Source organism: Hyla sarda, chromosome 3, assembly GCF_029499605.1.
Source record: "Hyla sarda isolate aHylSar1 chromosome 3, aHylSar1.hap1, whole genome shotgun sequence".
Classification (NCBI taxonomy): domain Eukaryota; kingdom Metazoa; phylum Chordata; class Amphibia; order Anura; family Hylidae; genus Hyla; species Hyla sarda.
Window position 1 is genome coordinate 390,640,669 of NC_079191.1, and position 26,729 is coordinate 390,667,397.

A 26,729-nucleotide genomic window follows, 5' to 3' on the forward strand; every position below is an offset into this window, starting at 1 on the left:
AATGAGACATCGTTATACAACATTCTTCCATGGATCATTCCCATGTTGTTTTTTTTATTTTTTTCAGAATAGACTTTCTGTGGAATCACCTTCAGAGAATTCAAATTACAAAAAAACCGGCAACATCGTCTTAATACTTGTGAGTCAATACAAAAATTTAGAAAGCATGAAAATCACATTCCTGGACTAGAATGACTATCCGAGTATATCCAAAATATCTATAAATATCTTCAGTACATGAGATGCTCGATGACTGATTGTAATCCTCAATAACACTTGTGTACATTCAACGTGTTCTGATTGTGTATCCTTAGAAAGAAGGGAAAATATAGCTTGGCGTCCTAATGCTACGTACAATGGATAAATAAGCAACAAAGAAAGCGTCATAAAGGTATAGACAATATACTGTGCAAACAAACAATCTACATTCTATGCAAATACCCTGACAATATAGAAATAGATTATTGTGCTATGCTAATTCACTTCAGTGCAGAAACAATGTTTTCACACAAAAAAAACCTTCTTTATTTGTATGAATGCTGATTTTTTTTTTTTTTGCATTTAAAGGGGTACTCCCCTGGAAACCTTTTTTTTTTTTTTTTTTTTTTTAAATCAACTGGTGCCAGAAAGTTAAACAGATTTGTAAATCACTTCTATTAAAAAATCTTAATCCTTCCAGTACTTTTTAGAGGCTGTATACTAAAGAGAAATCTAAAAAAAAAAAATGCATTTCCTCTGATGTCTGATGTCATGACCACAGTGCTCTCTGCTGACCTCTGCTGTCCATTTTAGGAACTGTCCAGAGCAGCATATGTTTGTTATGGGGATTTTCTCCTACTCTGGACAGTTCCTAAAATGGACAGCAGAGGTCAGCAGAGAGCACTGTGGTCATGACATCAGAGGAAATGCATTTCTTTTTTTGGATTTCTCTTTGGTATACAGCCCCTAAAAAGTACTGGAAGGATTAAGATTTTTTTTAATAGAAGTGATTTACAAATCTGTTTAACTTTCTGGCACCAGTTGATTTAAAGTTTTACACGGGAGTACCTCTTTAAGTTAATGTAATGAAACACAACAACCATGAAAAAGGTGAGAAATACACTTAGTGTGCAACATGGCTGGTGGAACGAATGTGCAACAATTGAATGATGCCGGTTCAGACAATAATGGTGACATATGTAGCAGTAAATGACAACAATGGCAGTTGTATAATTTAAAAGTCTATCGATATGGGGGTGATTTTCTTTTAGATACAAAATTTAAACTTTACTACAATAATAGGGAAATCCATGAACAAATACTAATTACTTTGTATTAAAATAAATATATGAACCTTAAAAGCCTCTTTTGACTGTAGGTACAGGGGTATTCCTTTCGAGACAACTCAGTTTTTAACGTAAGCCACTCTAGTGGTAAGTTGTGATCATCAAGAAGAGCTGCACAGTTTTCCTGCAGTGGCCACTGCAGGAAAAAAGTGGTATTACACTAGGCCCACTCAAATGAAAGTTCAGCCATGTAAATATATGGACACACTCAGTCCTCCAGAGCAAGAGGCGATGTTTGCATCAGCTCTTTGGCTTAGGATAAGTTCATATCAGCATTAACAGCATTTAAAAGGGTTATCCAGGGAAAAAATTTTTTTAAAGGGGTATTCCAGGAAAAAACTTTTTTTTTATATATCAACTGGCTCCAAAAAGTTAAACAGATTTGTAAATTACTTCTATTAAAAAATCTTAATCCTTTCAGTACTTATGAGCTTCTGAAGTTAAGGTTGTTCTTTTCTGTCTAAATGCTTTCTGATGAAACGTGTCTCGGGAACCGCCCAGTTTAGAAGCAAATCCCCATAGTAAACCTCTTCTAAACTGGGCGGTTCCCGAGACACGTGTCATCAGAGAGCACTTAACTTCAGAAGCTCATAAGTACTGCAAGGATTAAGATTTTTTTATAGAAGTAATTTACAAATCTGTTTAACTTTCTTGAGCCAGTTGATATATAAATAAAAGTTTTTTTCCTGGATAACCCCTTTAATATATCAACTGGCTCCAGAAAGTTGAACAGATTTGTAAATTACTTCCATTAAAAAAATCTTAATCCTTTCAGTACTTATGAGCTGCTGAAGTTGAGTTGTTCTTTTCTGTCTAAGTGCTCTCTGAGGACACCTGTCTCGGGAACTGTCCAGAGTAGAGGCAACTCCCCATAGCAAACCTCTTCTACTCTGTGCAATTCCAGAGACATGCAGAGATGTCAGCAGAGAGCACTGTTGTCAGACAGAAAAGAACAACTCAACTTCAGCAGCTGATAATTATTGGAAGGATTAAGATTTTTTAATAGAAGTAATTTACAAATCTGTTTAACTTTCTGGAGCCAGTTGATATATATATATAAAAAGTTTTTCCCTGGAATACCCCTTTAAAATCAATGGAACCTGGTGGTGTCTATTGTGCTCCAATTCATTTAGGGTCCGTCCAGCACACAAAAAAAGCTGACCGGACCCTGAATGAATTGGAGCTCAACAGACACCATCGGGTCCCATTGACTTTAAATAGGGTCCATTGAGTTTCCGTCAGGTGTCCATTACTGCTTGCAGTATTTTTATCTCTTCCCATAGTTTTAACAGACTTCTCTGAATGGAGAACAACGCTGATGTGAACTCAGCCTTAGAATAGATAGGGTGGGCCTGAGTGGGTGAACACCTTCTAATACACCCCTTATACAGCCAAAAAAGGAGTATTCCAGGAAAAAACTTATTTTTTTTATATCAACTGGCTCCAGAAAGTTAAACAGATTTGTAAATTACTTCTATTAAAATTTTTTAATCCTTCCAATAATTATCAGCTGCTGAAGTTGAGTTGTTCTTTTCTGTCTGACAACAGTGCTCTCTGCTGACATCTCTGCTTGTCTCGGGAACTGCACAGAGTAGAAGAGGTTTGCTATGGGGATTTGCTTCTACTCTGTACAGTTCCAGAGACAGGTGTCATCAGAGAGCACTTAGACAGAAAAGAACAACTCAACTTCAGCAGCTCATAAGTACAGGAAGGATTAAGATTTTTTTTTATAGAAGTAATTTACAAATCTGTTTAGCTTTCTCGAGCCAGTTGATATATAAATTTTTTTTTTTCCTGGATAAACCCTTTAATCCTGCAGAATATCTATTTATTTAGGGAAAGAAAATCACAGGAGAGTACCAAGTGAAGACACTGTCAAACGACAACCTATATATTAGTTTCCATTAACCCACAATAAGTGTTGGGAGGGAGTGTTGGTGGTGAAACCTTAAAGGGGTTATCCAGGAAAAAACTTTTTTTTATATATCGACTGGCTCCAGAAAGTTAAACAGATTTGTAAATTATTTCTATTAAAAAAATCTTAATCCTTTCAGTACTTATGAGCTTCTGAAGTTAAGATTGTTCTTTTCTGTCTAAGTGCTCTCTGATGACACGTGTCTCGGGAAACGCCCAGTTTAGAAGCAAATCCCCATAGCAAACCTCTTCTAAACTCTGGTCATCAGAGAGCACTTAGACAGAAAAGAACAACCTTAATTTCAGAAGCTCATAAGTACTGAAAGGATTAAGATTTTTTAATAGAAGTAATTTACAAATCTGTTCAACTTTCTGGAGCCAGTTGATATATAAAAAAAAGTTTTTTCCTGGAATACCCCTTTAACCTTTAGTTTTTAAGTGGAGATATATTGATAGATTTACTGTATCTACTGGGCTTGTAGTGAATTACATCTTTTTCACCCTTATGAACACTGGTTTATACTACAAAAAGTGTACAATGAAAAATGTCTAAAGGAGCTGACCCTGTTATAAATTCTTTTCTGTATGAATGTAGTTTATTGCATGTACATATATACCTCTGATTAGGAGATTATCCTGCAGCCCCTTATGGGGCATGTACCATTAGTGTGAATCCATGCAGACAAAATAATATTTCCATCGTAATTGTTAGCTGCAATGTAATAGTAGATCACTCTTCAAGAAAAATAACCTACAGAACAATCCAAACATAAAATACATGTTTACTTAACATTCACAAGAACAATGTTCCCTTTATTGATTGGCGTTATCATGGGCATCATGAATGGGTAACAATGAAGATGACGGACAGATGAAAAATTACCTCCAAAACACCATTTTCTTCAAGTAAAATAAAAAAAATGGTGTAAAACATGAATAAAATAAAATAAAAAATGAGCTGCTGTGTTGTGAAAAGAGTAATCTAAGTCAATAAAATTTGATTTACAGGCAGCCACCTCTGATATGGCGAAAACAGGATCGCCAACAGTGGCTCTGTAGTCCTGCAGTCCCGTAGAAATGATGCAAAATCACTGCAGAGGGAGTGATCGGCGTCTCCTCGTGTGCTGGAGTGTCCGCTCATAGTCCGCTGGTGACATCAGACTCTCAGTGAGACCTCAACCAAGTTTAGTAAGCTGGAGATCTCCATTGATCTTAACAGTGTCAATAGAAGAAAGTAGTTCAACACGATGGTAAAAGTCAAAAAGCTGGTGCCCGTCGACAAATACCCTGAAACGCGGATGCTCACAGAGAATCTCTACCTGTAATAAAAGAAGAAAAACATGAGTTAATACAGCAAGATGTTGTGCAAACTCAAATGGTGTAAAGGGAAAACCCAGTCAAAACAATCTTCTAATATAGAATATCACAATAGAGTGTAGAGTCCGGCACTGCCTTTCTTTATTCATACTGTATACCTATGCGTAGCTGTATTGGGTGCTCAGGTGTGGTGTGGGATTAGCTTCTGCCGGCGGTGCTACACTGGAATGATACAGGCATAAAATGCAATCCCAGAAAGCAGATGAACGGAGCACTCAACCGGTCCGGTAAAGAAGATTGGCTTCTGTATTCATACTTCAATCTTGCTTCATAACGACATGAAGCACGAGCAGGGAGGCGGTAGATGGATCCGAGGGGAGTTCGGAAGCCAGGCCACGGACTGTATCGTGCCGATTGGCGCTTCGTCAGGCCCCTAGGGGCCTGACGAAGCGCCAATCGGCACGATACAGTCAGTGGCCCGGCATCTGAACTCCCCCGGATCCATCTACCGCCTCCCTGCTCGTGCTTCATGTCTTTATGAAGCAAGATTGAAGTATATGCAGTATATAAGACTTAAAAAGACATCTGCACTCACCACTGGATACAGGACTCGATACTCCTATGTGGAGGAAGCCCGTGGACCGGGACTGCAGACGTGCGCTCAGAGGCTATCACCTCTTGCTGGGGGCCTGACGAAGCGCCAATCGGCATGATACAGTCTGTGGCCCGGCATCTGAACTCCCCCCGGATCCATCTACCGCCTCCCTGCTCGTGCTTCATGTCTTTATGAAGCAAGATTGAAGTATATGCAGTATATAAGACGAAAAAAGACATCTGCACTCACCACTGGATACAGGACTCGATACTCCTATGTGGAGAAAGGCGGTGGACCGGGACTGCAGACGTGCGCTCAGAGGCTATCACCTCTGGTGATAGCCTTTGAGCACCCACGCACGTCTGCAGTCCCGCTTCACTGGCTTTCTCCACATAGGAGTATCGATTCCCGTATCCAGTGGTGAGTGCGGATGTATTTTTTCATCTTATATACTGCATATATTTTAGGCCTTTCTTTGCCTTATATCCTAGCACCACCATATGACTGCTAAAGAAGCATTTTTCTGGCTGCTACATTGATATCCCATTTCGGCTCTGAAGTTAACCCCCGTTTAACCCTATACTAGTGGTGCCGTCTCTACTCTCCTATACACACGCAAGATTGAAGTATGAATACAGAAGACGATCTGCTTTACAGGACCGGGTGAGTGCTCCGTTCATCTGCTTCCTGAGATTGCAATCTTCTAATATATTATAGACGGATCGACAGAGAATGCTCATTTTCACAAAAAAATAAATAAAAAAATTATGACATGTCATTGGGACCGATCAGGAGAACGAATCTCTACATCACGTGACCTGGACAGACTAGAGCAGGGAGGGATGAACACGGCTGCGCGGCTGTTTACCTCCATGTGATAGTCAGTCACAGGTAAAAAGATTTCCAGGATTAAGAAATGTTTTAAAAAAAGGGCCACACCTGTCTACATGCTGTGTGTGGAAATACAGCTCGACCCCAATGATGTCAATGGCACCATAGAGAGGTGAGGTTCTATTTCTGGAACAAAGCTGACATGTTTTTCTAATTCCCGACACCTCCTTTAAACCTCTTTGGTTCTGTTCAAATAGCTTTAGGGTAGGGTCACACTTATGCCATATTTTGCTGCATATTTTCCTACATATTAAAGTCAATAGGTAGGAAAATATGCAGCTGCAAATACGCAGCAAAATACAGCATTTGTGACCCTACCCTAAAGAGGTTTGTCCACGACGGAAAAAGATCGCTGCTTGGCCACCTCCAGCCTGTTTGCAGCAGTCGAAGATGGCTGTGTTACACAGATTTAGTGGAGAAAATTAAGCCAGAATACTGGTGCATTTTCAACAGTAAATCTGCCCAATGATCTACAACAGTGGTCTCCAAACTGTGGCCTTCCAGATGTTGCAAAACTACAGGCGCTGGCTGTCTGGGCATGCTGGGAGAAGTAGTTTTGCAACACCTGGAGGGCCACAGTTTGAAGACCACTGGTCTACACAATGGTCATTCTAATGATTGTGCATAGCAGAGGCAGAAGTATAAGGCTCTTTTCACACTGTGTTGTGCGGTGTCAGGGAAATTGTGTAATGAATACCTCTGACTTCACTAATCCATGCAGCAAATAAACATAAACCCGACAGAAACCACCTGAATGGAGGACAAAATTACACTCTTTTGTCCCCCGCGGGTAATGCATATGGATATGCGGATATTACTATATAATCACGGATGGTGTTTTCCAACCAGGGTGCCTCCAAGTGTTGTAAAACTACAACTCCCAGCATGCCTGGACAGCCGTTGGCTGTCCAGGCATGCTGGGAGTTGTAGTTTTGCAACACCTGGTGGCCCCCTGGTTGGGAAACACTGTCCTAGGAGATGCATACCTCAAACAGGCACCAAAAATGTGGTGTGAAAAGAACCTCACTGAATCCTTTATTAGAGGAGCACGGCTAGAGACTGAACCACCGGGATCTCACAATTATCAAAGGATTGTTCTGACTGGATTTCCCCTTTAAGTAGAGTTCACTGTAAACAATGACATGCATGAGTAGTTAACAAGCATCAAACAAGTCCATAAACTAGTAGGGATTCTCCTGCTGCAAATACCCCAGACATCTGAGCGGTGACGTTAGTAGCAGTGTTGCTTTGTCTGGGACAGTGATTTCTGTATTTATAAAAGTGCAGCACAGAAAGGTAAAGAACAGACAAGACAGAAAGGTGATGTTTCATGTATTTAAATGGGTACTCCGGAGGAAGACAAATGCTTTCAAATCAACCTGTGCCAGAAAGTTAAAGGGGTACTCCGGGGAAAACCTTTTTTCTTTTAAATCAACTGGCTCCGGAAAGTTAAACAGATTTGTAAATTACTTCTATAAAAAAAATCTTCATCCTTCCTGTACTTATTAGCTGCTGAATACTACAGAGGAAATTCTTTTCTTTTTGGAATGCTCTCTGATGACATCACGACCACAGTTCTCTCTGCTGACGTTATTATAATAATAATAATAATAAGTCTTTATTTATTGTTGTCCTTAGTGGGATTTGAACCCAAGGCCCCAGCTAACCACTAAGCCACCATGCTGCCCTTAGCATACATCTGCTATGCACGGTTGCTAAAATGGACAGAGGTGTCAGCAGAGAGCACTGTGCTCGTGATGTCATCAGTGTTCCAAAAAGAAAGGAATTTCCTCTGTAGCATTCAGCAGCTAATAAGTACTGGAAGGATTAAGATTTTTTTAATAGAAGTAATTTACAAATATGTTTAACTTTCTGGCACCAGTTGATTTAAAAGAAAAAAGGTTTTCACCGAAGTACCCCTTTAAACAGATTTGTGAATTACTTCTATTTAAAAATCTTAATCCTTCCAGTACTTATCAGATGCTGTAGGCTCCACAGGAAGTTGTGTAGTTATTTGCAATCTGACCACAGTGCTCTCTGCTGACACCTCTGTCCGTATCAGGAACTGTCCAAAGTAGGAGCAAATCCCCATAGCAAACCTCTCCTGCTCTGTACAGTTCCTAACATGGACAGAGGTGTCAGCAGAGAGCACTGTGGTCAGACAGGAAAGAACTATACAAGTTTTATGAGTTTAAAGGAGTAGTGCAGTAAAACATAACCTATCCCCTATCCAAAGGATAGGGCATAAGTTATAGATAGCGGGGGGCTCTGACCGCTGGGACCCCCACAATCTCCTGAACAAGGCCGCAGCCGACATACCCCCTCTATGTATCTCTATGGGATATATGGAGGGGGCATGTCGGCCGCTGCTCCGTGTGGGGATCAGCACGCCCCCATCCAGCAGACTGCCGGGGCCCCGTTCAGGAGTTCGCAGAGGGTCCCAGTGGTCGGACCCTCCGGGATCTATAACTTATCCCCTATTGGATAGGGCATAAGTTATGTTTCACTACAGAACTCCTTTAATTAGATTTACACAGAAAAAAAAAGATTTACACAAGGGTGCCCCCAGCTGTTGCAAAACTACAACTCCCAGCATGCCCGGACAGCCGAAGGCTGTAGTTTTGCAACAGCTGGAGGCACCCTGGTTGGGAAGCACTGTGTAAAGCAGTGTCCATCAGTGTCATTGTGGCCTCAGTTTGGGTGGTTTCCATCAGGGATGGAATGGCGCAGACTTCTGTGCTATTCCACTAAGCTGGGCCCAGTAAAAAAAATAAAAAAGTTCACTCTACGATATACGTATCTTTTACATGGGACACTATGTATAAAGGATAGTATAGGTAAACTTTGGCAGTATGACATATACATCCCATAGACACTGCTAAAGTAGTGTGCAACTCCCCATGTGTCAGCGTGTCAATATTCCGCACCCCAAAATGTTGGTATGCCATTGTTATTATAACAGCTGGATATGAATGTATAAAAAATGGGTAATAGTGATAAGAATATATCTGTAGTGTAGTTTGGAAAACACACACATATATATATATATATATTTTTTTTTTATATATATATATATATATATATATATATATATATATATAGTATTAGTAAGCACTGTGAGGGTAAGCAATGGTTGTGGAGTACACTAAGGTTAGGTTCACACTACGGAATTTCCGCCTGCAGTTCCGCTTTGAAATTGCAGGCAGAAATTCCGCTTGATAAAATGCACAGTGTAGTGAATGGGTTTCCGTTCACAAATTCACACTTCGGAATTTGTGAAGCAGACTTTGTGAACGGAAAATCCGCTTGGAAATTTCCGCCTGAAGAATGGGGCTGCTCTTTCTTCAGGCGGAAATCCTCGCGGAACACATTGCAGTTTATTGGAGACTGCAGTGTCCGCACGGTCCTAGCGCCGACTGATTCAGTCAGCGCCGGCTGCACTCGGAGCACTCACAGATTTCGTAGTCTGAACCTAGCCTGAAAGTTACTACAATAAAAAAAAAAAAAAGGAATAAAAAAGGGCCAAACAGGCAAACCTTCCTTCTTGTATTGCTTTGGCAGTGCCCGGGTGAGATGTATTCACTGCAGGAGAAAAGGCTGGTAAATCAGTGAGATCTGTCCGTCCCCACAGTCAGGACCTACTGCAGTGTTTTCCAACCAGGGTACCTCCAGCTGTTGCAAAACTACAACTCCCAGCACGTCTGGACAGCCGCTGTCTGGGCATGCAGGGAGTTGTAGTTTTGCAACAGCTGGAGGCACACTGGTGGGGAAACACTGACCTACCAAATGCCATAAAAATTTCTCTTTACAGTCAATTCGGATGTGATATATAGATGTCAGATCACATATAGAGAAAAGAATACAAATGAAATGTGCATTTCTGACAATGATAGCAATCTGGATTATTCATTGTAAAAAAAAAATTAAACGTTATACAATTTTCCTACATACTTTCTCACAGTATATATATATATATATATATATATATATATATATATATGTGTATATATATATGTATCAGTATATTTCCAAAGGAATATAATCAACAGATAATGGCAATTTATTATGGAATTCTCCAAAACTTCTAGAATTGTATCTAAGAAAATAGTAAATCTGATTAATAATGTACAGAAGCGATGACTATTGCAGATTAGTGTTCGTCTGTCTTTGTTATTTTCCCACCTGTTTTCACTCCTCTCCTCTCCTGTCCTGTCTTATAGTAGCTTTAATCTTATAATACTGACAAATCCGCACAAAAGGAGCTTACATCACACATGTCATATGCCTTCTGAATATATCTTACAAATGTATCATGCATTTTAGGAATGAGGCTAAATAACGGCTGCCAAAGGCCACTAAAAAGTCTGTATATACCGTAAGTGTTCACAATAAGGGTATGTTCACACTGCGGAATTCAGCGAGTAGAATTCTGCGCAGTGAACGTTACCATCAGTGTGAATGGGTCTTCCGAGAGACCTGTTCACACTGAGGAATTTCAGTGGCGGATAATGCCGCCGCTGAAATTGTTCTGCGCAAAGAAAGAACATGTTATTTCTTTGCGTGGAATTCCGCGAGTACTGCATAGCTGTCAATGGTGACAGCGCAGTGCCGCGCGGTCCTACCGCCGAAGTACTTTCCGCAAGCAGAGATTCCGCAGTCTGAACATACCCTCCGTTGGCGGAAGACTGTTTTCCCTGTCAAAATGTTGGACCCCAGTGGAACCCTATGGATCCTATTATAAATCAAAGGGGTCCAATAAACAGAAGCCAAAAGGCTGATGTGATCAGAGCCTAATCTAGGCTTTTTGATTAGATTTTTTTTTTTTACTTTTTTTTTTATTATTTATATTTCTAAGGCTAAGTTTCCACTTGGTTTGTTTCTGGCAGTTTTTGGATATCTGCCACTGCAGTTTTTGAGCCAAAGTCAGAAGTGGATCCATAAGGGAGGAGAAGTGTAAGTCCTTCCTTTATATGTCCTATTCTTTTTGAATACACTTCTGGCTTTGGCTCAAAACTGCAGTGGCAGATATCCAAAAACTGCCAGAAAAAAAACCAAGGTGAAACTTAGCCTTAATGCTTTTAATAGGTAATATCTGGTACACATTTACCTCAAGAGAACTGCACTCTACATGCAAAGAGTATGCTGGCTCCCAATAAATACTGCCTTTTGTTGTTTTTTTTAGGAACTTTAGAACTTTAGAAATTTAGGAACTGTCCTAAGTTCACACAGCAAAAAGTTTTTGTGGAATGTCCGATCATAAAATTTGGTGGACATTCTGCAAACAGTGAACGCCTACAGAATGCTGGCCCTAGGACTCCTTGGAAATGCTCCATCTTAGCAGCAGATGTCGCCGTATGTGCAAAGTGCAGCAGAGTCCCATTGAAATCAATGGGACTTTGCTGCAACAAAATTTCCGAGCCAAATTTTTCCACTGGGTTGCGCTCTGAAATTTTGTTCTGTAAGCATGGCCTAAGGCTATGTTCACACGGCAGAATTTCTCAATTCTGCTAGAAATTCCGTTCTGCACAGCTTGCAGCAGAATTTTTGCGGAAATGTGAAATTCCAGTAGAATTTTTGTGTTCTCAAAACACAGAATTCTGCCCCACTGACTTCAATGGGATAATGCCGCAGCACTGCAAAAAATTAAAGACTGGTGTGTGAATGGGATAGCAGAATCCCATTTAAGTCAATAGGCAGTACATTTCTGGTGGAATTCTTCCGTGAAATTCTGCACAGAGATTCCACCATGTGAACATAGCCTTAGAAGTGCAGAGAAGTTGCAGTATAGTTAGTTAATATATCATTTATCTACCAACCTACTTAACCTGTGTTTAGTTACAAAACAATACAGCTTCAGTGAATGACCAAAATTGCAGTAAAAATTATGCTGTTAGGGTACGGCCCTATGTACTGCTTACACAGCGTATTTCACGCTGCGTAAAATCATCTGCAGCAGCAGGAAATTTGCTGTATATTCTCAGATGATCATACACATGTAACGATGCCGGCTGGCAGGAGGTGGATCCTCTGTGCCAGAGAGGGATTGGCGTGGACCGTGCTAGTGGACCGGTTCTAAGTCACTACTGGTTTTCACCAGAGCCCGCCGCAAAGCGGGATGGTCTTGCTGCGGCGGTAGTGACCAGGTCGTATCCACTAGCAACGGCTCAACCTCTCTGACTGCTGAAGATAGGCGCGGTACAAGGGAGTAGACAGAAGCAAGGTCGGACGTAGCAGAAGGTCGGGGCAGGCAGCAAGGATCGTAGTCAGGGGCAACGGCAGGAGGTCTGGAACACAGGCTAGGAACACACAAGGAAACGCTTTCACTGGCACAATGGCAACAAGATCCGGCGAGGGAGTGCAGGGGAAGTGAGGTATAAATAGGGAGTGCACAGGTGAACACACTAATTAGAACCACTGCGCCAATCAGCGGCGCAGTGGCCCTTTAAATCGCAGAGACCCGGCGCGCGCGCGCCCTAGGGAGCGGGGCCGCGCGCGCCGGGACAGGACCGACGGAGAGCGAGTCAGGTACGGGAGCCGGGGTGCGCATCGCGAGCGGGCGCCACCCGCATCGCGAATCGCATCCCGGCTGGAGGCGGTATCGCAGCGCACCGGGTCAGTGGATCTGACCGGAGCGCTGCAGTAGCGAGAGTGTAGCGAGCGCTCCGGGGAGGAGCGGGGACCCGGAGCGCTCGGCGTAACAACACACAGGGCTAGCCGGCGGCAGACCTGTGTTTTCAGTGAAGATTGGAGGCAGGTAGCCCTGTGTGTATTGCTGCATAAGTGCTATGTGGGACTGTACCCTAGAACTGAGCAACTGTACCGTGACTGTGGTAAAATCTCAGTAAAAAGACGCTGTTACCGCAACAGTGCCACAAATAATACGCAATTTGTCAACACATCCTTACCTACCAACAGTTCATGATACACAAATGTGAGAAAAAGAACAATCCTCACAGAGACTGATGGACATGTAGCAATTTACATTTAATTTTCTCCCCTTCAAACTCACACTCCGATTATACAGTATAATCACTTGATTAGATAAATAAATGGATAGATAGATATGAGATAGATATATGATATATAGATAAATACATAAATAGATATAAGATAGATAGAGAAATACACTGCTCAAAAAAATAAAGGGAACACTAAGATAACACATCCTAGATCTGAATGAACTAATCGTATGAAATACTTTCGTCTTTACACAGTTGAATGTGCTGACAACAAAATCACACAAAAATTATCAATGGAAATCAAATTTATCAATCCATGGAGGTCTGGATATAGAGTCACACTCAAAATCAAAGTGGAAAACCACACTACAGGCTGATCCAACTTCATGTAATGTCCTTAAAACAACTCACAATGAGGCTCAGTAGTGTGTGTGGCCTCCACGTGCCCGTATGACCTCCCTATAACGCCTGGGCATGCTCCTGATGAGGTGGCGGATGGTCTCCTGAGGGATGTCCTCCCAGACCTGGACTAAAGCATCCGCCAATTCCTGGACAGTCTGTGGTGCAACGTGGTGTTGGTGGATGGTCTCCTGGGGGGATGTCCTCCCAGACCTGGAATAAAGCGAGACATGATGTCCCAGATGTGCTCAATCGGATTCAGGTCTGGGGACTGGGCGGGCCAGTCCATAGCATCAATTCCTTCCTCTTGCGGGAACTGCTGACACACTCCAGCCACATGAGGTCTAGCATTGTCTTGCATTAGGAGGAACCCAGAGCCAACTGCACCAGCATATGGTCTCACAAGGGGTCTGAGGATCTCATCTCGGTACCTAATGGCAGTCAGGCTACCTCTGGCAAGCATATGGAGGGCTGTGCGGCCCCCCAAAGAAATGCCACCCCACACCATTACTGACCCACCGCCAAACCGGTCATGCAGGGATGTTGCAGGCAGCAGAACGTTCTCCATGGCGTCTCCAGACTCTGTCACATATGCTCAGTGTGAACCTGCTTTCATCTGTGAAGAGCACAGGGCGCCAGTGGTGAATTTGCCAATCTTGGTGTTCTCAAATGCCAAACTTCCTGCACGGTGTTGGGCTATAGGAACAACCCCCACCTGTGGACCCAACCCTCATGGGAGTCTGTTTCTGTTTGTGGCCTGCTGGAGGTTATTTTGCAGGGCTCCTCCTTGCAGAAAGGCGGAGGTGGCGGTCCTGCTGCATGGTTGTTGCCCTCCTACGGCCTCCTCCAAGTCTCCTGATGGACAGGCCTGTCTCCTGGTAGTTCCTCCATGCTCTGGACACTACGCTGACAGACAGAGCAAACCTTCTTGCCACAGCTCGCATTGATGTGCCATCCTGGATGAGCTGCACTACCGGAGCCACTTGTGTGGGTTGTAGACTCCGTCTCATGCTACCACTAGAGTGAAAGCGCCGCCAGCATTCAAAAGTGACCAAAACATCAGCCAGGAAGCATAGGAACTGAGAAGTGGGCTGTGGTCACCACCTGCAGAACCACTCCTTTATTGGGAGTGTCTTGCTAATTGCCTATAATTTCCATCTGTTGTCTGTTCCATTTGCACAACAGCATGTGAAATTGATTGTCAATCAGTGTTGCTTCCTGAGTGGACAGTGTGATCTCACAGAAGTGTCATTGACTTGGAGTTACATTGTGTTGTTTAAGTGTTCCCTTTATTTTTTTGAGCAGTGTAGATATAAGATAGATAGATAGATATGGGATAGATAAATAGATATGAGATAGACAGATGATAGATAGATCTTTCCTATAACCCCCCTGTAGTTAGCTAGCCACCTGTAGATAAGACTCCCCTAAGAATAAAAAACACATACTCACCTCGGTTCCTCTGCAAGCAGCGTCACTAGAGGCCAGAAGCACCTTAAGACCTCACAGCTTGGACACACTAGGACCCCTGTGGCGTTGAGTGGTCCTACTGCATCCAGTCCCTATCCTCCCCACAGGACTGCCGTGGCACACCTGGCTGGTCCTTGCAGCACACTGGTTAGGAACCACTGTTCTATAGTAAGCTTTTTTGTATGGTAGAATGTGTTGGCTTGAATAAAGGCTCAGTATGAAATAAGAAGAGTATTCAATACCAGGAAAAGTAAATATCAGACATCTATGGGTGCTGTCAGTGGTATTTGGGCACATTGGGGGAGATTCATCAAAACCTGTGCAGAGGGAAAGATGTCCAGTTGCCCATAGCAACCAATCAGATCGCTTGTTAAATTTTTCACAGGCCTTCCTAAAAATGAAAGAAGCGATCTGATTGGTTGCTATGGGCAACTGGGCAAGTTTTCCTCTGCACAGGTTTTGATGAAACTGGTATTTGTATAGGAAAGCTCACAGCTGTTTCATGTGCAGGGACAGTTTTGCAGTCTGCAGTTTTTCATCTACAGTCTTATCACTTACCCTGAACGGCTGATCAGCAATAAATGGAAAATATGGGATTGCAGATTCCTCTTCCCCCCACTCTCCAGACACACAGGCGTTCCTGAGAAGCTGCTTATCAGAGAATTCAGCTTTCATCTCTATGGCCACATCAGCTGGAGGATCTTCTGAATCTCCACATGTCAACTGGATGTCGAAACTAGAAAAAAAGGAAGATGTCCAAGATGTGTGACCAGATGAGCAATAATTAGAAAATGGTCAAACTATAATATAAAACAAGTGGACACAGGGAGTAGTTTGTGGTCACAGCAAGCGTTATTCAATGTATCATTCAAAAGTTTTACTAAAAATGCAAGACAACGCATTTTGGGAAATCACTGTTCTCTTCATCAGGTCTAATAGTAGTATAGATGTGACATTTAATATTGTTACTATTGTTTCCCTGGAAAGATAGCTACAGGAAAGGGCATTTCAAGGAATAATTTGTAGAATCTACCTAAAGTCATTTTATGAAAGAAAAAAGGTGTCTATAGCCTTTATGGAGAGGACATAATAGAAATGTCAGGAATGAGGAGCATCTACTACTTGTCTAGTCTCATCATGCACTTCTCCAGCAGACTCATCCTGCACTCATCTCTAAACCTATGAGTATAAGTGTCAACCCAACGTCTTCCCCAACACTGCACAGCTCAGCATAATCTAGATAAAGGCTTGGTAATGAATTAACACAATCACAGCACTGGAACAACCAATAGGGGATTGCCAATTGGAAATGCACGTCTTTTTACAAGTAGATGACAGATCCACTGTAAGGACTACTCTCATGGACAGTGGTACTTTTATTGACTCTATAAGATACCTACAAAGCTATGACTGGCAGGCTTATTTCTCACTGCACCTATCAGTGTACGTTTATGCCAGGACAGGTATTGACAAATGCATTAAATGTATCCATAGATCTCCATTACCTCACGGTGTGTCATTTTGTACTCCATTTGGGTAATATCCATTGGGGATTTCTGGATGGAATAATAAAGACTTCTAAATTGGATCCAGTAAAAGCCATAAGCAGTGATCCCTCAAGTTCCAATATTAATTGGTTCCAGGATGACCATTGTATGTTGAAACCATTGTATGTTGAGACCATAACTCTATGGAAACCTGGTAATTGGTTCTGAAGCTCCCAAAATGTCATCCAAAAATAGGAAAAAGTGAGGATTAAACAAAAATAAGTAGATAACTAATATAGATAAAGCAAATCCTTACATATAAAAGTAATAAAGATCTGCTGGGAGCTGTAATCACTGTCTGTATAGAGGACAGTAGCTTCTTGAGGGTCCTGTACAGTACACACAATGTCCTAAAAAAGTAAAATAGAGTCGCCCTCACCTAGTGTCCAAAGGAGCTGCTAACCCTGGCACAGGTAAAGTGTACAGAACATGTAATACCTCCCTGTACTGTAGGGGGCGCTACCAGACACCAGTCAGTGCATGTACGTCAGGAATACAGGGGTTTTACCAGTGAAATGTCCATTCTGATTGGTCAGTTCTTCCAGCCACTGACATGTTTCAATGTCCATACATTGTATGTTGAGTCTCGTTTCAAGTTACAATGGTCCAGAAAAGAACATTGTATGTTTAAAATATTGTACGTTGAGGCCATTGTAAGTTGAGGGATCACTGTACTGTGTGGTATACATTTACTTTCTTTTAACATGGGACCCCATGTATGATGGACGCCTCCAACTGTGTGAAACCAGAAGGTCCCACCCCCCCCCCACAGAGAAATTCCGGGCAGAGATTCCGATGCGGCAGCCTTCCACTGCACAGTGTTGAATTTCTGTGACAGAATCTCTGCTGAGGAAATTGAAATTCCAAAGGCCGGAACTGCATTGCCGTCAATGGGGACACCATACGCAAACGCAACACTGCATACGCAATCTCAATAGTATAGTATATTGTAAACTTTAAAAAATTAATTACCGTATTTTTCGCCGTATAAGACGCACTTTTTCTTCCCCAAAACTGGTGGGGGAAAAGTTGGTGCGTCTTATATGGCGAATACACACCTATCGCGGCGATCCCTGCGGCCATCAACGGCCGGGACCCGCGGCTAATACAGGACATCACCGATCGCGGTGATGCCCTGTATTAACCCTTCAGACGCAGCAATCAAAGCTGACCACCACGTCTGAAGCGAAAGTGACACTAACCCGGCTGCTCAGTCGGGCTGTTCGGGACCGCCGCGGTGAAATCGTGGCATCCTGAACAGCTTACAGGACACCGGGAGGGACCTTACCTGCCTGCTTGGTGTCTGCTCCGTGCTGGGATCCCCTGCATGGTCGGCGCTCTCCTTCGACGTCATCACATCGCCGCGCACGCCGTCCCGTCATCCAATAGGAGCGGCGTGCGTAGCGACGTGATGACGGCGACGGAGAGCGTGGATCCCGGGGAAGAAGATGTCCGGAGCATCGGGGAGACCACGGGGACGCGGCGACAGCGATGGAGCGACATCCATGGCAGCGGTGACGGGTCCGGAGCGGCGGGGACACGTGAGTATTACCTCCTATACCAGTGGTCTTCAACCTGCGGACCTCCAGATGTTGCAAAACTACAACTCCCAGCATGCCCGGACAGCCAACGGCTGTCCGGGCATGCTGGGAGTTGTAGTTTTGCAACATCTGGAGGTCCGCAGGTTGAAGATCACTGTTGGGTTCAGAATCCTTTTTTGAACTACACCACTAAAAAAGGGCAATAGGGTAGTATTCCCACTCGATAAGGCTCATGCATGTTTCATAATGTGGCGTTTGATTGCAGATAAGTAAACACAGCAGCACATTCCATGCACATCTATAGTAACAGTATAAGGAAATACTCAGCGCTGCCAGCCACACTTCATAGATACAGGAAGACATTAGATCAATCATAGACTTCTGACATCGTATTCGCACCTCTCTGGGTTCATGCCGACCATTCCCATAATGAGGATCTTCTTCCCTGGTCTCATGCCGCCTTTTATGTGGCCACAGAACGGAACTGTCTGCAATAACAAGGAGTCTGGTTAAACAAGGACAATAATGTATAAATACTGATAAAATGTAAGGAAATGTACAGCTCCTTGGAGATATGGATTATTCAATGTATTCACTGTAGGAATCTACTTGCATGTCCCTATTTAAGTGGTTCTGCAGCTTAGGGCTGGGCGGTATACCGGTTCATACCGAATACCGAAATTTTTGTGCTGCACGATATGAATTTGAACCCATACCGCAATACCGGTTTGGCCCCTCCCCCTCGGGAATGAATGAATTATCAGCCCAGCGCTGCGCTGTCCCCACATCGAGGAACTAATCCTATGTGACCTGCGAGCGCTGTTCTGCTTCCCCCAATTAATTATCAGCCCAGCGCTGTCCCCATCAGGGTACTACTCACCCGCATGCGCTGCCCTCCTCGTCCTGTTTGTTGCGGCCGCCGGCGCTGACACTCTATACCAGTGGTCTCCAACCTGCGGACCTCCAGATGTTGCAAAATTACAACTCCCAGCATGCCCGGACAGCCAACGGCTGTCCGGGCATGCTGGGAGTTGTAGTTTTGCAAAATCTGAAGGTCCGCAGGTTGAAGACCACTGCTTTATACTGTGCGGTATCCCTATGCCCGGGCTGCAAAAAAATAAACAAAATAAACTTTAACTCACCTCCCGTTGGTCTGGTACTGGCCTTACTTGTTTCCTGGGGACGGGAACGTCGGACAGCCGCAGCGATGTTCCGCCTCGGCCGCAGCGAAGTTCTGCATCGGCCGGTGATAGGCTGAGCCCACTGTCATGTAAGAAGCTGGCCAGAGCTCCTTACATGACAGTGGGCTCAGCCTATCACCGGCCGAGGTGGAACATTGCTGCGGCCGGTGATAGGCTGGCGGCTCTCCGACGTTCCCGTCCCCAGCGTAAGGCCGACGTAGGTGCGTTAAAGTTTATTTTGTTTACCATTTGCAGCCCAGGCATAGGGATACCGCACAGTATAGAGTGCCAGCACCGGTGGGCGTAACAAACAGGACGAGGAGGGCAGCACTTGCGGGTGATATGTGAGTATTTACCCCGATGGAGATGTTGACTGATAATTAATATGGGGGGGGGGGGGGGGGCTAGGAAATACCGTTATAATCCGGGAACCGACAAAAGTTTAAAAAATACCGTGATACACACATTTGGTCATACCGCCCAGCCCTACTGCAGCTGTTGCAAAACTACCACCCAATGATGGCATACCTGGGGCTGTGATGGGGGTTGTAGTTCTGCAAGAGCTGGAGGGCTACACGTGGGGAACACAGTCTGCTAAGTGATAATAAGGTTCTGATTTCAGTGCAGCCTAGGGAGTACAGCCAAGCCAGTGTCCTATCCCGCACTGAGCATACAATGATTATAGAGGCCGCCAAGAATAACCATAATTATAGACATACAGGTATATCATTATATATGGAGATATTCTTGTACAGTGAATTCAGACCCTGATGTTATTCATCTTTTTAAGAGCACATAAATGTTAGAAAGATTTTATAGATTGCCTTTCCGTAAAAATACACTAATAACTGGCAAGGTAACAACGACTTACAGAATGTAAGCCAAAACGCTGCTCTTGTCTTGACCTTACCTTACAGGGTTTATACTCATTCATTGAAGAAAACTCCTGTAACTATGACAGTGATCATCAAGGAAATATTTTTAGCATGTTGAACCACTTTTTAATTCAATGTGTCCTATAATTGTGACACACACAGCAATTATTGCTATTTCCACTCAGATCATAGCACAAATCTCTGTGTAAGGATACCTGAAGCATACCTGTCGTACAGGTGACTATTAGGGATAAGCTGCCATGTCTGTGTACAAGAGAAGCAGCACTAGTTCCAGCCATTATATAACATGAGTATGGAATTTTTCAGCAGAGTTATCCCAAATTCACTTCTTCCAGAACATGTCTATGGAGTCTGCCATACACTGCACACACAGAGGAGAAGATCCTGCACTTCTATGTACTTCTATGTGCACAGCCTAAACAGCAGCAGCAGCTGCCTGGAGGATATAATAAAGCAGCACTGAGCAGACTATGTATAAATCCCTGGGTTAAGATCTCTTATATACACACACTTGTCTCTACTGTCTCTTAGCAGAGACAATAAGTACATTTATCAAAATTTATGTTTTCAGAGACCTTTTTTAAAAATAAATGAAGCAATCTAATTGGTTGCTATGGACAACTTCACTACTCTTCCTATATACAGGTTTTGTTAAATCTCCCCCAATGTCTCTGCAGCTTGTGAGTATTTCCAGGCACTTACCTTCCCTCCTCCCATAGCCCTTTAATGCTTGTAGTTTGATCCCTGATACTCTGCACACTAAGGGAGGAAATTATCAATGCTGTACGGCATGGGTGTCAAACATGAAGCCCAGCAAAGATATTCATTGCTCTGGTCAGGGCCGGATCATCATTGGCACTCCTGGAGCGCCTGCTCCGGGCCCCGTGCCCGCAGGGGGCCCCCATCTCATTCCGGGCATCTCTGTGTCCCGAAAAATCTTTTCAGGACACAAGGATGCCCCGGTTACCTCGTTGCGGTCCCGTGTTAACTTTAAAAACACAGGGGCTCCGAGAAGTTGCGCACGCAGGGATGTCACTGACGTCCCGTGAATGCGCCCATAGGAGAAGAGCAGTGCGGAGCGGAGCAGTGAGGAGGACACGCGGGTATGGTAAGTCACCACTCACCAGCACGTCATCTTTGGTGTTCCGTCCACCGCTCCTCTGGTCCCGGGACCTACTGCTATGGTCTCTAGGCCATAGCAGTAGATCGTGACCCCAGACCGGAGGAGTGGTGGTCGGAACACTGAAGTGGGGCAGTAAACAGGCATACAGCCTCCAGCCATACACTGTATATGGCTGAAGGCTGTATGTCTGTGGGGAACTATACTGCACCTAATGTGGGGGAACTATACTGCACCTAATGTGGGGAACTATACTGCCCCTAATGTGGGGAACTATACTGCACGCACTGTGCGGAACTATACTGCACGTGGGGGAACTATACTACACCAAATGTGGGGGAACTGTACTGCACCTAATGTGGGGGAACTGTACTGCACCTAATGTGGGGGAACTGTACTGCACCTAATGTGGGGGAACTGTACTGCACCTAATGTGGGGGAACTGTACTGCACCTAATGTGGGGGAACTGTACTGCACCTAATGTGGGGGAACTGTACTGCACCTAATGTGGGGGAACTATACTACACCTAATGTGGGGGAACTGTACTGCACCTAATGTGGGGGAACTGTACTGCACCTATGGGGGGAGCTATACTGCACCCCTAATGTGGGGAACAATACTGCACCTAATGTGGGGAAACTATACTGCACCTAATGTGGGGGAACTATATTGCACCTAATGTGGGGGAACTATACTGCACCTAATGTGGGGGAACTATACTGCACCTAATGTGGGGAACTATACTGCACCTAATGTGGGGAACTATACTGCACCTAGTGTGGGAAACTATACTGCACCTAATGTGGGGGAACTGTACTGCATAGTTTTGTGCAGAGGGGCAGAGTAATTTGCAGGGGGGCATGGGGTCTTGTGCAAAGGGGCATGGAGTGTTGTACAAAAGGGGCATGGGGTCTTGTGAAGGGGGTCATGAGGTGTTGTGTAGGGTGGGCATAGGGTCTTGTGCAAAGGGGCATGGGGTCTTGTGCAGGGGGGGGCATGGGGTCTTGTGCAGGGGGGCATGGGTTGTTGTGCAAAGGGGACATAGGGTGTTGTGCAGTGAGGGCATGTTTTTTTTTTTTTGATGCGGCCCACATAAACTTAAACCTTGTTTTTTTGGCCCATGTTAGCCTTTGAGTTTGACATGCTTGTTGTACGGCCTAGGTCAGGCGCCATATTATCACAAATCTTTATATTCAGGTCTCTTGGTTGCTCAAAAGTTTGAAAGTTTGGGCATCAATACACTTTCCATAAATGATCGAAGCACCTACCTTTCAGGCACCTAACTTTCATATCTCAGCCATTATGCATGATAAATGCAATTTAAAAAAAAAGTGCTAATTTTTGCACAAGTTGACTCCAGCCTGGAGCTGACTTATCCTGTCACATATATTTTTTTAGTTTGTTGCCAATATGCGACAATTCAATGAATTTGTCACGCATAAGCAAGTAGGGAACAGACATTTTAATGTATATGAACAGCATCATAAATTCTAAAAATGATAAATTGCAGCCTAAGGGTGCATGCACACCATGTTTTCACTGTATGGGTGCCGCATCCAGCTGACGGAGGGGAAAACCATGCGCTCCCGTACCCCAGCCGGACCGGCGCTGAAATCTATTCACTTTAATGAGCTGACCGAACCGTATCCGGTTTTCTGATCGGACCTCAAAACGTAGTATACTACGTTTTGAGGTCCGACCAGAAAACCGGATATGGGTCAAAAATGAGCCGACCGGAGTAAAACGGTGACTCCGGTCGGCTCATTAAAGTCAATGGATTTCAGCACTGGTCTGGCTGGGGTATGGGAGCACACGGTTTTCCCCTCCCCCAGTGGGATCCAGCACCCGTACAGTGAAAACGTGGTGTGCATGCACCCTAAGTCTTCATTAGAAATCTCCTACAATGTTGTGTCTACAGCTTCTATGCATTCCAGGGGGGTTCCATAATTGCAAACGGACCACAAGTAGCCCAATCCTGCAGTCATACTTTCTGCCCAACATTTCTTTATAAGTAAGGCTTCTTTCACACTGCTGTTATGACACGGCAGTGTGACAGCCATCGGGGGAGAATAGCGGGAGAAAAACTACTACTTGCCCCATCGTTTTCTCCCGCTATTCCCATTAAAAAAACAACGGTGCCTGATGGCCCCCATAATAGTAAATGGGAGCCATCGGGACCCGTTGTTGCCCGTTGCACGAGCATGACTGTTAAGAAAGTTTAAAGGGGTACTACCGTGCTGACAACTTATCCCCTATCTAAAGGATAGGGGATAATTTGCCTGGGGACCCCCACGATCTCGCACGCAGCACCCCGCTCTCATCAGGCCCCGGAGCGAACATCCGCTCCGGGTTTGATGACGGGGCCGGTGATTGTGACGTGACAGCTCCGCCCCCGTGTGACGTCACGCTCCGCCCCCTCAATGCAAGTCTCGCCCCCTGCCATAGACTTACAGTGAGGGGGCAGAGCGTGACGTCATGATACTCCGGCCCCGTGATCGGCAGTCAGCAGACCCGGAGTGATGTTCGCTCCGGGGCTGATGAGAGCGGGGTGCTGCGTGCGAGATCGGGGGGGTCCCCAGCGGCGGAATCCTTTAGATAGGGGATAAGTTGTCAGCACGGTAGTACCCCTTTAATGGCAGTTCTTGATGGGGAGCAATGGCAGTGTGATTGGGGCCTTACAAGTTAGACTAGGTTCACACAGTCGTTGCCTCCCGTCATTGCTGCTAAACGGACCATACTAAAAAACAGATGTAAACTGATGCAAAAGGATGCCATTAAGTGGCATCCTGTTGTATCAGTTTTTATTTTGTTTATTGTCTGTTTTTATTTTTGCCTGGCTACTTCCTGGTTGCTCACACCTCTTCTGAGCATGCTCAGAAGTAATAATGGATCAAAAATGGATATGAAAGAACAGGTGCAAACGGATGACATTACAGGCTCATCCATTTTCCATAGACTTAAATTTATTTTAATTTATTGAAAAAATACTGCATGCACCGTCTCTTCTCCCGCAAAAAAAATGAACATGACCGAAATTTCCTTGGACTTCTAGTATGTATAATGTGAACTGGGCTGCCTTTTTTGATGTAGGTTATCCCTATTTATTTTTACTTTTAAAGGGCTATTCCGGGCAAAAACATTTTATCCCCTATCCAAAGGATAGGGGATAAGATGTCTGATCGCGGGGGGCCCGCTGCTGAGACCCCCCGCGATCTCCCTGCAGCACCTGCATTCTATGCGGGTGCTGAATCTCCAGTTTCAGAAACCTCCGGGTTTCCGGAACTGGGGACGTGATGTCACGCCACGCCCCCTCCATTCGTGTCTATGGGAGGGGGCGTGACGGCCGTCACGCCCCCTCCCATAGACACGAATGGAGGGGGCGTGGCGTGACATCACGTCCCCAGTTCCGGAAGTTTCTGAAACTGGAGATTCAGCACCCGCATCAGGGAGATCGTGGGCTTTGGATAGGGGATAAAATGTTTTTGCCCGGAATACCCCTTTAAAGTCAATGTAGACAAACAGTTCTTCATCAAGTCACGTAAAATGGGTCAAAATAAAGAAAAAAGTAACAAGGTCCTGACACAAGGGTCTCGTGGCAGACATAAGGATTTATCAGAATCACTGTTTCTCCCGCTTACTCACAAGTCGAAGTTAATATATACGAAGGCGGCCAGAGCCAGCAGCAACTTAGCATGAGATTATAGCAAGATTTATCCTTCTCTATACTTTAGTGCAGTCTGGAACATAAACCCCAGATCCTCCTCAGCTGCCGGGGGCAACAGCAAAGTTTATTATTTTTCTATAATGAAGCACAACACGTTTTTGAAGTAAATGCTGATGCTTTGCGGGGTGTGATTTGTCATTCATGCCGCATTATATATTCTTCTGATCTCTGCATGCTGACAATTTACTTACCGCTTGGTCCAATCACAAGTCCTGTGAGTCATTCCTCCAAAAAGAGACAGATTTACTATCCTGGACTAGTGTACGGCTCTATTCACACCACACTGTGCCACTTGTCTGAAGTTTACATTTTTTTTTTCTTTTAGGTGTACAGGGTGTATTCACATGTTGTGGTCTTTTAGCATTTTGCAGAAATTTTGAGAAAACTGAGATTTGCCAATGACGTGTGAGCCAAACAGCTAAATAGTGAGAAGCGGCAAACAGGTCAAAGTTGCATGTGACTAGCAATGAGGTCAACGCTAGCAGGTTGTATGTGTCTTGCGACCAAAACTCAATCAAAGTTGGATTTTGTGCAGTTGTTGTATCACAACCACGCTGCCAGTCATAGGACACAATATCACAATCAAAATTGCTGTGCAGCCTTAAAGGGGTATTCCAGGCAGAACCTTTTTTTTATATATATATCAACTGGCTCCGCAAAGTTAAACAGATTTGTAAATGACTTCTATTAAAAAATCTTAATCCTTCCAATAGTTATTAGCTTCTGAAGTTTTCTGTCTAACTGCTCAATAATGATGTCACGTCCCGGGAGCTATGCATGATGGGAGAATATCCCCATAGGAACTGCACAGCTCCCGGGACGTGAGTCATCAGAAAGCAGTTAGACAGAAAACAACAACTCAACTTCAGAAGCTAATAACTATTGGAAGGATTAAGATTTTTTAATAGAAGTCATTTACAAATCTGTTTAACTTTCCGGAGCCAGTTGATATATAAAAAAAAGTTTTGGCCGTCAAAAAATATGTCCAGGCTGCCTGCATAACAAAAAAAAACAAAAAACTGTACTTACGTCCCGCACAGCCTCCTTTGTCGCAGCGGCAGCACCAGTGTCTGCCCCTCTGCACTTCCTGAATCTGTGGACAAAAGGTCACATTGCTGCTCAGCCAATCACTGAGGGAGAACACCGCTGAGGCGAGTGATTGGTGAGCGCCAATGTGTCATGTTAACATATTGACCATGGCACCAGGAAGTGCAGTGCGACAGACACCTGTGCCGCCATGATAACAGAGGACTTTGGGGACTGAATTCAATATGGAAGAACAAATCCAGAAGTATATCCTAAAAGACAAACTTAAAGGGGAACTCTGGTGGAAACAAATGGAAAACAAATGTTTTCAGATCAGCTGGTGCCAGAAAGTTAAACAGATTTGTAAATCATTTCTATTAAAAAATCTTAATCCTTTCAGTACTTATCAGCTGCCGTATCCTACAGAGGAAGTTGTGCAGTTTTTTTCAGTCTGACCACTCTCTGCTGACACCTCTGTCTCAGGAACTGTCCAGATTAGAAACAAATCCCCATAGAAAACCTCTCCTGCTCTGGACAGTTCCTGACACGGACAGAGGTGTCAGCAGAGAGCACTGTGGTCAGACTGGAAAGAACTACACAACTTCCTCTGTAGTATATCTGTGGTAGATTTTTAAATAGAAGTCATCTGGCACCAATTGATAAAAAAAAAAATTTCCACCGGAGTTCCCCTTTAAAAACAAACAATCCCATGGCGTTCCTGAGCCAACGCTTTGCTGGACCTCTTCCAGTCTCTGTACACCCCAATCACAGGCTGCAGTGGTCATGTGTCCACACTTCATTGTTGGAGGCTGGGGGTACGAA

The 26,729-nt window shown here is 44.1% G+C and overlaps 1 protein-coding gene across 2 annotated transcripts in view; it reads right to left on the reverse strand.

Moving 5' to 3' along the window:
• Positions 1 to 2,084: 2,084 nt before the first annotated feature.
• LGALSL (galectin like) overlaps positions 2,085 to 26,729 on the reverse strand; it is a 128,332-nt gene continuing 103,687 nt past the window's right edge. For both annotated transcript variants that reach the window (XM_056567977.1, XM_056567978.1), the window contains exons 3-5: positions 18,358 to 18,446; positions 15,429 to 15,606; positions 2,085 to 4,558 (exon numbers count right to left, since the gene is read on the reverse strand). In XM_056567977.1, coding sequence (XP_056423952.1) covers positions 4,415 to 4,558; positions 15,429 to 15,606; positions 18,358 to 18,446 — 411 coding nt within the window. In that variant the 3' untranslated portion in view covers positions 2,085 to 4,414. The remainder of the gene's footprint in view (positions 4,559 to 15,428; positions 15,607 to 18,357; positions 18,447 to 26,729) is intronic.